General features: G+C 36.5%; 1 protein-coding gene across 1 annotated transcript; it reads right to left on the reverse strand.

Moving 5' to 3' along the window:
* Window positions 1-1,515: 1,515 nt before the first annotated feature.
* LOC108704822 (caspase activity and apoptosis inhibitor 1-like) lies at window positions 1,516-11,031 on the reverse strand. The gene is made up of 4 exons (XM_041578611.1): window positions 10,974-11,031; window positions 8,726-8,798; window positions 4,855-4,928; window positions 1,516-2,215 (listed from the first exon to the last, which is right to left on the reverse strand). The coding sequence occupies exons 1-4, from the start codon at window positions 11,029-11,031 to the stop codon at window positions 1,878-1,880; spliced, it is 543 nt and encodes a 180-aa protein (XP_041434545.1). The 3' UTR covers window positions 1,516-1,877.
* Window positions 11,032-11,621: the final 590 nt, after the last annotated feature.

Consider the following 11,621-nt stretch of genomic DNA (forward strand, 5'->3'; position numbering starts at 1 on the left):
TTTTATTTATCTAGAGTTTAATTTACTTATTCTTTATTTTCTGTAGTAATTATACTGGCACATCTGTGGTTTAGTTTACTCATTCTCCATTTTCTTTGGCCACAAAGGAGACATAGGCAAAAAATAATTGTTTTGCTATAAGCAGCATGATCTTTGAATCCTTCCTTCTATGTTCTAACTATTGAGATGAATATGAAAGGGGATCTTCATGACCCACTATAAACTGCATGAGAAAGCAAAGCAGGGCTGGAACTAGGGGTAGGCAGAGTAGGCACGTGCCTAGGGCGCAAAGCTGGGGGGGCGCCAGGCCTTCTCTGCTTCTTCTACCCCTAGTCCGGTCCCCGCTTGCAGATAAATCAGGCGTGTGTGTGCTTTTTAGCACATGCGCATTGCTCTTTTTGGCTTCTTATTTTTGTGCATACCTGCGTTGGCTTTTCGCGCATGCGCACATTCAGTTTCTTGTCGCATGCGAGCATCCGGTATTTCTGCGCATGCGCACTTTCGGTATTTATGCGTTTGCGTGTCTGTGGGCGTTATGCCGGGCCAGGCAGCCTAGGGCGCCTGCCCGGGTTGACCCGGCGCTGAAGCAAAGGTTAAAATGCCTGATGAAGGGACTTTATTATATAATGTAAAAAAACATATAGAAGTATATAAAGGGCAGATTTATTAAGGGTCTAATTGAAAATTCTAATTTTCTTTATGATCAAAACTATCAAATTCAACTAGGGAATCATCCAAACTCGATTCAAGTTTTTTAAAAAATTTGAATTCGATTTATCATACTCTGGCCCTTTAAGAATTCAAATTCTACTATTAACCAAGTAAAACCTGCCGAATTACTGTATAAGTCAATGGGAGAGGTGCAGTGATCAATTTGGAGTTGTTTGTAGCCTTCCTGACATTCGAGTTTTTTGTCGGAGAAAATAACTCGAATCGAGTTTGGTCGAATTCGATTCGAGTTGCTAAAATTCTACTTCGTTTTTCATATTCGATTTTGTTAATAAATAGTAGAATTTTCGAATTTCAAGTAAAATCTAATTCATGTGAGTAAAAAAATATAAATTCAAAGTTTGACCCTTGATAAATGTGCCTCTAAGTGTTGTGCACAGAATTCTCATAAAAATGCAAATATGTATACCTGCCCCTTTTTACCAACTTTCTGTAAGCAGGTTTTAAATACTATGAACAATAACATATATAAAATCTTTTAGGAGACTCTGTTTTCACAGTAATGCAACTATAAACATAGAAAATCAATATTTCCATTTAGGGCCCTCACACACGGGCGGTTTTACCTGCGCTCCCCTGCGTTTCGCTTTCTTCCGTTCAGCCGCAGGGGATCGCAGGAGTACACGCAGTCAATTATTTTTAAGGGGGCTGTACTCACACAGATCACACAGGTGGGACGCAGCATGTTGCATTTCACCTGTGTTCAGCGTATACATGCGTCTGTGTGAGTACAGCCCCCTTCACAATAACTGACTGCGTCTACTCCTGCGCTCCCCTGGGGCTGAACCTGCAATGCAGGTAAAACAACCCGTGTGCAAGGGCCCTTAATGAAGCACATGCTTTAGAGAATCATTCTGTATCTGACAAGTGATACAGAAAGGCAAGCAACTGCTACCACTATTTTTTAAATAATGAAATGGTACCATCCCACAATAAATGTGGCTAAAATAAATAAGGCTTGCTGTACCAGAGTTCAAGCTGATTCTATTACAGATACGTTCTAATTAACAAAGACTGTAAAAAGACACTATAGAACCTTGTCTGGAAATGCTGTGCCTAGGGCCTGTTTAAGAAAATTTGCTTGATAAGTTACAGATATATCTCATTAAACTGAAAGCAAGTAAAAATAAAAGGAAAGTACAACATTTTTAAGACGTCTTCACATCGCCAGCCATCATCAAGGCTTTGATTGCTCTGGCTCTCATCTCTAATTCCAATAGATCAAGCTGTTGAGCTGATGGCTGAACATCCTCAGGGAGCACATTCACTGCAGCAGGGGGAATCTCTTCAGATAATAGCTCTGCCAAGCCTAAGATCTCGCTCACACTTTTCTCAATGTCCATCACTAAGTCATCAGGCTGTTCAGCTGCTTTAATGGGTAGCGCCGCAGATGCATCGGTATTCCATTCCTCGCAACTTGAACCCTCTATGTCACTGTTGGATGTATCGGCATTTATACTCAGAGCATCACAGTCTTCTCCTCTGCCTGAAATCAGTAAAAGTTGTGAGAAGGAATAAGGGAATCTAAATTTATGATTTGTGAAACAGTGCTATAAAAATATAGAAAATAAAGTAAGTCCTTCATATAGGAAGCATTTATCTGTATAATTAACCCAAAACATTAGTCTTTTTCTCAAATGAACATTATAAAGAGCAAAATACATAATAAACTGGCAACTCAACCACTGTATCGTAGTAACTCGTAATCTTTACCTACACAATTCCATGCACCTACTATCATACTGCAACGGCGCATGACATTTTAAAACAGGACAGATCACCTGCAATCTGACAGACCTTAAAGTTATGACCTTAAAGTTATGGTTCACATTTAAATTAGTATATTAGTATAATGTAGACAATAAACAACTAGAAGACAGACAGATGATGGCAATGAGGATATAGGGATGCTAAGACTCTCTGAAAAGAGTTTAAATGCTGTATATGCATATATAATTTTACATTTTGCAATTAAAATCCTTCTATTGGAAGCCTCCCCAAACAAAGCTCTGGCAAACTGTTTACATGTTTTTTAATTCTGGAAGAGAATATTTGTGTTGTAGCATGTGAGCTGCCATAGCTCTAGGGCACAATTTTTATGCAGAAGACGTCAACTATGATTACACATATGCACTCATTTCAATAATTATTCCATCCCTTCAAAAGCCCAGACATTTTCAAGGTAAACATAATAATAAACACCAACTTTCTGTGTTTCATGTACAAATTGTAGCCAAATATTGCCTATAGCTGTTATTCAACCTTTAAAGGAATTGTTCAGTGTAAAAATAAAAACCAGGTAAATAGATAGGCCGTACAAAATAAAAAAAAGTTTCTAATATAGTTAGTTAGGCAAAAATGTAATGTATAAAGGCTGGAGTGACTGTGTATGTAACATAATAGCCAGAACACTACTTCCTGCTTTTCAACTCTCTTGGTTTACACTGACTGGTTACCCTGGTTACCAGGCAGTAACCAATCAGAGACTTGAGGGTGGGCCACATGGGTCATATCTGTTGCTTTTATATCTGAGCTGAATTTACCATGTGGCCCCCCTTTAAGTCACTGACTAGCTCAGAGTTAGAGAGCTGAAAAGCAGGAAGTTGGATTCTGGTTATTATATTAGACATTCAGTCACTCCAGCCTTTATATATTGCATTTTTGGCTAACTAACTATATTAGAAACATTTTTTATTTTGCACAGCCTATCTATTTATCTAGTTTTTATTTTCACAATGAACTGTTCCTTTAAAACATAGAATTATTTACAGGTGTATGCCAATGGACTGGGGCTTAATAGCTCCCTGCTTTCTCACTAGAGCCTCTGAGTTAAGAGTAAATGCACTGTTGGTCTTATTAATCAGTCACATTGTTTGCTGGGCGACTTGATTTTAAATGCACTACAAACTTAGAATGCTCCCAAATAGTGTTGGACTGATGTACAATGAGGGGCCTTGACGCGGCACGTGAGCTTACATGTTTTGGCCAAAGTATGTTACTAACACCTCATTTTATGTAATAATTATTTTAAAGGCAAACCTTGTGCTGGCAATTTTTCTCTGTGTGCAAATATTGGCTTTTTATTGTTTATAGCAGCTGGACAACTCTAGATTGTGGGTTAGAACAAACGCTGGCACAAGGGTGTTTCTAGCAGTGTGGGTTCAACCGAGCCCTGGTGATTTCTTATTAGCCCATAATCAAAACAAAACAGCCAACTCCAACCTGCCAAGGATTAACGATAGGTTGAAAACATGCATTTAACCCTGTTCATTGAATAAAGGGAAAATGATTGCCCATTTACAATAGTAGACTACAATAGTAGACTACAATAGTATAACTAATGCATTGTCCAACACTTAAGTTGGGGTAAAACAATATGTACTCTGTTACGATCAAAGGACACTGGCCAGAGAATCTCAAGAAGATATGTTTTTTTTCCTGTTACAAATAATTATAACGATAGTGTAAAGTTGCTGAAGCTCGTTTAATAACACTCAGCAGCTTTGCTCTAAAACACTAATCCAAAGACGTATCTTCCTTACGCTACCTGATTAAAGGCTACTGTTGATTGTTGCTATTGGTTACTGCACTGGTTCACATTTGAGCCCAGTCTTGTGCAGTAGCAGAGGTATTTTGAATACACTTATCCACTTGCTGTAATTCCAGATGTGCTGGCAATAACATAGAGCAGAATTTCCCATTTGACCTATACAGGGATGTTTCTAGCACAACTAAATATAATATCTGGCCTAACAAATATAATATCTGTATATGGAGACAAGTAATAATTTCCCCAAGACAACACTGATAAAAGTAACTAGAAAAACGTTTTAAGTGTGGGGAGGATTTTGTACTTCAATAATATATATATATATATATATATATATATATATATATATATATATATATATATATATATATATATATATATATATATATATATATATATATATATATATATACAGTAAAACCTCTTGGGCTATATTTATACCACTGGAACACATCTGCTATCAGCAATACGTGAAATTAGTAATTTCTTTAAATAGAATTTCCCAAGCATATTTACTGAATACCTAGCTGCATATTACTGTTATATTTCTTAGGTTTTTAGTTCAGTTTAGTTACCCATTTTAGTATCTGATTCTTCCACCCCTGCAATATTCCTTAAAGAAGAAGTGGAATCTACATTGTTGTTTTGTCTGCAAGAGGAAGATTTAAAGAAAAAAAAACTTTAATTAAAGTGGACCTGTCACCCAGACACAAAAATCTGTATGATAAAAGTCCTTTTCAAATTAAACATAAAATTCAATTTCTAGCTTTAATTAAAGAATTTATCGCTGTTATAAGCTCATTTAAACATCTCAGCTGTCAATCAAATATTGTCTGCCCCTCCTCTATGCCCATGGCATAGAGGCGGGGCAGACAATTACTTTCACTTTCCATTCAGCACTTCCTACATGTCACTGCTCTCCCCACATTCCCCCAATCTCTTCACCATTTAATTGTGTAGCCAGGACATGGGGATGGACATCAGGTCCTCCATTCTGGTGCACAAACAAGATTCTGAGATGATACAAGACTTGTCTTAATAACAGTGTCCACAAAATGGCTCCTGCCTGCTTGTTATAATTATGAATTCCCAGACTGAAGGAAACTGGATTCAAATAATTTATACAGTGTAATTAAAGTTCATTTTGCTTGACTAATGTGATAAAATAGGATTTGGTATAATTTTTTTGGGTGACGGGTCCCCTTTAATAGGTTATATTCATAGCAGAGGAAAAAAGATTGCAGTATTTTGAATTTTTCGCTAGAAACTTAAGTAGCTGTAGGGCTGTAGCATAGGGGGTTCTCAAAAGGTAGCCTGTCACTGCCCACCAACAGCTCAATTAGATCACATTTAAATATGACACTGCCTGGTAGTGTCACACTTGGTGGTTAACCTTCACAAAAAGTAGACCCCCAACATCAGTAAAGTCTTGGACCCCTGCCCAAGCCATATAACCCATATAGACAAAAAAGGTGTTTGGTTTTATTATTCTAACTGTACTAAACCAAGATATGCAAACTGCCCAAAAGTTTCTATGAGATACAGGGCTTGGGTACAACAGCATAACATCCTTTTTTTTTTTTTTTCCTTTTAATAAATTGTGGGAAAATCCTGCTGCTACTGGGGTTAAGGTATGTAAGACAATCCAATTCTCATTTGCTAACAGAAATGTAATTTTGCACATGTGCAGTTAGACTCAGCATTGTGCAGTTAGACTAAGGATGGTACATTTCTACTGCAGAGAATCTAAGGTATATTAACATTAAACAGAATATCTATCCCCCTTATTCAGTTGGCCATATGTAGAAAAGCTCACTAACATCTGGAAAAAACACATCTAGACTTCCAAATATAAATATACACATTTTTTACACAAATATACCCAATTCCACAGATTGTAAGTAAACCATCATGGAAGTAAACCATGATAGTCATAAGCATTTTCCAACTTCTTTTATTCTATAGAATCAGGTATTTCTGTGTAAAAAAATACAATTATATTTGAAAGTTCAAATAGTGTCGATGCCCATTTTCAAAATGAAAGAGCTCATGTCAAGAAGTGGGGTATATGTTCCCTTTATTAAATAAGGGTGTTAATGTCTGCATTTCCTTTATTTAGTAAGAAACCTACACATAAAACTGGTAAAAGCAAACCTGAAACTTTATGTAAGCTTAACCACCTATTGGTGCAACTAGTACAGTATTCTCCACAAAGAAGTAAGGCTGCCTGATTTGTGATGTCCTAGGCAAACTCCTGAGGTTAAACATACTCTTCATTTCTGCCATCACAAATCCTGTATATTAGATTACGTGAAAAATGGGCAACTGTGATCTTATTACTTGCACACAAACTTATACGGGAGAGAGAGAAAATAGGAACATCTGCTTTTTTGGTCCTCAGAGTGTTATTTTCAGAGAACGATTCTGTTCTAATAAGCCAGCATTAGGCATGCAATTTACTGTACAGTGCTCTATAAGCAAAAATAAGTTATACAGAGCCATCTAGTGACAGAGTTCATTGGTACAGACTTGTTCTTTTTTCCAATTTAGCTATGATGGCATTCAGAAACAAAGAAATATATCAGACTAAGCAAAATATAGTATTATTTAATTTTACTGTAATTCTGATTCAGGCATTTTAAGTCTGGTATATCCATAAGCTTTAGAAGACAATCTTCCAAGGCTTCTCCCATTATGGAAATCGTCTCTCCACACTACCACTTCTGTTTACCAAGATACATGCGATTGACTGTGAAGATGCCAAATTCTGGGAGTGGGTAAACAAAGATTAGTAGGTAGGAATAGAAGGGGATAAGGTCTTGCTAATTATTGCTTAACAATAACAGTGCAATTAGGAATAAATACAATGGAAAAACATGGATAGTGTGTAAATATGGATGTTTTTTCATCTCTGCAATATAAAACAGATTTGCATTTAAATAAAATACTGCATGGCAAGGCTAATATAAATTATAAAACAAGTAACCTGGCTATGCTTCAAAGTAATATGGCTGAATAAGTATGCCTGAGTGCATGCACAAGGAACTGAACATTCTGTACAAGAGATAAGATCAATCACAGACAGGAACTGCAGTGACTAGGGATTTCGCAGAAAAATGACAGTATGAAAAAGCAAAGCCTTTTTCCACAAGGGGACACTGTTTAATTCAAGAAGTCTAGTGAATACACATTTGTTCTTCAACCACAGATTGAGGGGGAAAGGACAGAAAGGAAGATATGATATATAATAAAAAAAGACCTTTTCAGGGATGCCCTATACAAGATTCTATCAGGGGAATGTAATAAAAGTCGCAAAGAAGTGCTTGAAGGTGTCGTAATGTTTTGGAGCAAACATAACGACTTTTTCAGTAAGAAGTTTTATTACATTCACTGCGCATTGGCGCAAACTATAAAATTCGCAAACGGTCTTTCACTGTCGGAAGTGGTCGCTAAACAGTTTCCAGGCTCGCAAAAGCTATATTAAATTCGCACAAAGCAAAATTTGTTCGCGCAAAGGCATAACTTTTCACATTGCGAATAGTTTTTCTGTTAGCGATTTTTATTACATTCCCCCGTATGTATGTTGTTGAGGTAGAAATCAGTATGCGGGAACAGCCTGTGGCAACAAAGAGTGTTGGGCTTGAGATTTCTGATTAACAAAGGTAAAGCATCCCTTCTCAAGCAAGTTTTCTAAAAGTGGAATGAATTTGCTAAGGTGCCCATTAACTAGCAATCGGATTTCTATTTTTTCCATGACTTTTTGGTTTGCCTGCTTTTTTTAAAAGCTCAAAAGATTTGAGATTTATTGAATATAAAAACCCCAAAAACATTTAATGCAAGACTTTGCCAAGTAAAAGTTATGGAAGAATTACAGAGGTCGATGGGAGCTGCATTGATCTTATTGGACCGCTTTTAAGCTATTCGGATTTTTAGAGGTTTTCTGATTTTATTTTCCCTACAAATTATCCAAAAAACTCAAGGTTTTTTCAGCACATCCTTCAGCACATGTTTTCGTTTAACTATTTATATTCACATATTTTAATAAATTCCATAACATTTGTGTTTTTGAGTTTATAAGTTTAGTCGTGGTTTCAAAAACCTCTAAGGGTGGTGGCACATGTAGCGTTTTGGGGAGATTAGTCACTCAGTGACAAATCTTCTCTTCTTCGGGCGACTAATCTCCCCAGAATGATTTCCCGCCGGCTAGAATGTGAATCACCGGTGGGATGGCACTCAGATCGTTTCGGTTTTCTGAAGTCGCCTGAAGTGAAACTTAAAAACTCAAATTGAAATTTGACAGTTTTGACCATAAATTCTACCCTTGATAAATCTGCGCCTCAATCTTATTTTTACAAACCGTCAAAGGTATTTAATGTACAAATGTAGCAGTAAATAAACAATGCAAGCCAAAAGTCATAAATACAATAATATTGATTTCAAACTCACTGAGTAAATAGCTGTGATATTCTTACATGCCCTTCAGTTTCCTCCTCTGTGGCAGACCCAGTTCTTTGCTCACCTAGGAAGGATATAAGTGTGTTTGAAGCAGAGAGACTCAGCCCATTAATTTGCTTTACATTGTCTGTCTTATTTTTGTATAGAGAACATCAGTGACAGAGGACACTGTACCAACAAATTAGGAATAAAAATTATTTAATGCCACGTAATTCTGAATTGTGATTAAGACTACTGGAATACTGTCTCAGGGTCTTTACTACCTTTTCTCCTATAAGGAGGTGGGATTCCACAGTGCCTTATGAACCATTACAGAAAGTGTCTACACAAACATAATCAGTGGAAATGCTAACTAGTAGGGTCCATGTCCTATCTCCTCTCTCTAGGAAATCACAAACCGCAGGGGACTAATAATAAGTACCATGTCTAAATAAAATCCTTCTCAATTCCCCTATCTGTGCTCTGACATACATTTAATACACTGTATTAACTGTACTGGATATCAGAAATGTTGTTCGTTTTTCTTAAGCAACAATTCACCTTCATTTTCATAGTAGAAGTTCAGTTAGCTAAATAAGTGACTTTTCTAAAATGGTACAATTTGATACATTTGTTAAAGGAAAACTATACCCCCCAAACAATGTAAGTCTCTATTAAAAGATACTGAGTAAAACAGCTCATGTGTAAAACCCTGCTTCATGTAAATGAACCATTATCATAATAATATACTTTTCTAGTAGTATGTGCCATTGGGTAATCATAAATAGAAAATTGCCATTTTAAAAAATAAGGGCCGCCCCCTGAGATCGTAAGATTCACTGTGCACACATACAAACCACATGTAAGGTCACATGAGCCAATTAACAGACAGAGTTCTGCCTTTTGCTTCCTCACTTCTTCCTGTTACAGTTAGGGGCAGATGTATGAAGGGTCGAATATCGAGGGTTAATTAACCCTCGATATTCGACTAGGAACTAAAATCCTTCGACTTCGAATATCGAAGTCGAAGGATTTAGCGCAAATGCTGCGATCGAACGATCGAAGGATTATTCCTTCGATCGAACGATTAAATCCTTCGAATCGAACGATTCGAAGGATTTAAATTCAACAATCGAAGGAATATCCTTCGATCAAAAAAACTTAGGCAAGCCTATGGGGACCTTCCCCATAGGCTAACATTGACTTCGGTAGCTTTTAGCTGCCGAAGTAGGGGGTCGAAGTTTTTTTTAAAGAGGCAGTACTTCGACTATCGAATGGTTGAATAGTCGAACGATTTTTAGTTCGAATCGTTCGATTCGTAGTCGTAGTCGTAGTCGAAGGTCGAAGTAGCCCATTCGATGGTCGAAGTAGCCCAAAAAACACTTCGAAATTCGAAGTTTTTTTAATTCGAATCCTTCACTCGAGCTTCATGAATCGGCCCATTAGTGTTGTAGTATTTCTGGTCAGGTGATCTCTGAGGCTGCACAGATAGAGTCACGAAATGGTGGTTCAAAGCAAGAGATGTAAAAGGGCAATATTTATGTAAATATATATTCCAGTTTGGTAAGATTCTTTAATATGTCATTCAATTTGATATAAACTATCTGTTGCTTAAGTATTCATTTTGGGGGTATAGTTTTCCTTTAATTCATTGCTCAGTGGTAGAATCTGTAGCCAAGATAAAGGGGTTTATTTATTAAAGTCTGTATGCCAAAAACGTTTTTTTTTAACTATGAAATCAAAATTTTATAGTTAGAATAGCTAGAATTTTTGGAATTTATTAAACCCCCAAGGGTGTTAAAAGTGCTCCAACCCAGACCTGCCGAGTTCATGTAGAAGGCAAGGGAGAAGTCCCAAAGCTATCCTGATCTGCGCTAGGTTTCGTGCAATAATCCAAAGTTTTTTTGTTTTTCAGACAAAAAAAACGGCGTCAAATCAGAAAAATGTGTACAATTCTATTTTTTTCACGATTTTATTGAGTTTTTTCCCTGCACAGTAAATTTTCAGAAAAAAAGTATTGATAAATAAGGAAAAAACCTGTGCGGATTTAGTCGGAGTAGTTTTTCGGATTTTGATAAATAACCCCCTAAGCATTCTCCCTGAGTTTTAGTAAATTCTGTCACAGAGTACGTGTTAAACCTTTTTACATCATTTTGTTTTCACATCTCTGACACTGATAAAAAGGTTTGATACACGTGTAAATATAATTAGCCCAATAAATATAATTAGCCCAATACTGTGAGTTGTTAGACATCCGTACCATCAAATATCCTCAGACGCTTCTTTTCAGAAAGCATCTCCAACTGTTCCAGGCACATCTGTTTGATCTCCTCAATAGAATAGGCCGAAAACATAAATAAAACACTTCAACTTTTTTTTAGTGCATGCTAAAATTCTATGCTAAAATTTTATGGATTTTTCTACTACAGATTAATTTCTTTCATTTTTAACGGGCATATCCATTCTGATGATTATTTCATTTCATGGACATGATACACATGAATGTTTTTTATAATGCAATATTCTAAGAACTGATACTACATTAAGCAGCAATGCTAGAAAATGCCTTCCTGCATAAACACCACAAAATTTCCAGTACATAAAAATGGTTACAGATAACGCCAAATGGCCACTGGACACATTATCATCCCTACTGCTTCTACACTTTCCAGGACAAAATTCGATTTTAATTAAATGAATCTTAAAATCCTGTTTGACCCATGGCCCAGTCCTATCAGGAAACAGACAAACTATCCACCTTCCTTTTTTACTGTATAAAGTAAATAAGCATGCTTTTCATGCAAGCACTGTTAACCTTTCTTACAGTGATTTACATACATGGCATATTATGCACAGTAAACAAGACCAGGGGCTCATTTAAATGCTCCATTTATTTTTCATGTGCCAA

The sequence above is a fragment of the Xenopus laevis genome, chromosome 1S (genome assembly GCF_017654675.1).
Source record: "Xenopus laevis strain J_2021 chromosome 1S, Xenopus_laevis_v10.1, whole genome shotgun sequence".
Classification (NCBI taxonomy): Eukaryota; Metazoa; Chordata; class Amphibia; order Anura; family Pipidae; genus Xenopus; species Xenopus laevis.

Coding starts and splice junctions, on each gene's coding strand:
- LOC108704822 (XM_041578611.1), bottom strand. CDS start 11,031: ATGTGCCTGGAACAGTTGGAGATGCTTTCTGAAAAGAAGCGTCTGAGG. Junction 4,929..8,725: donor ATATCACAGCTATTTACTCA/GTGAGTTTGAAA, acceptor TTCCTCTTGCAG/ACAAAACAACAATGTAGATT. Junction 2,216..4,854: donor AGAATCAGATACTAAAATGG/GTAACTAAACTG, acceptor TACTGATTTCAG/GCAGAGGAGAAGACTGTGAT.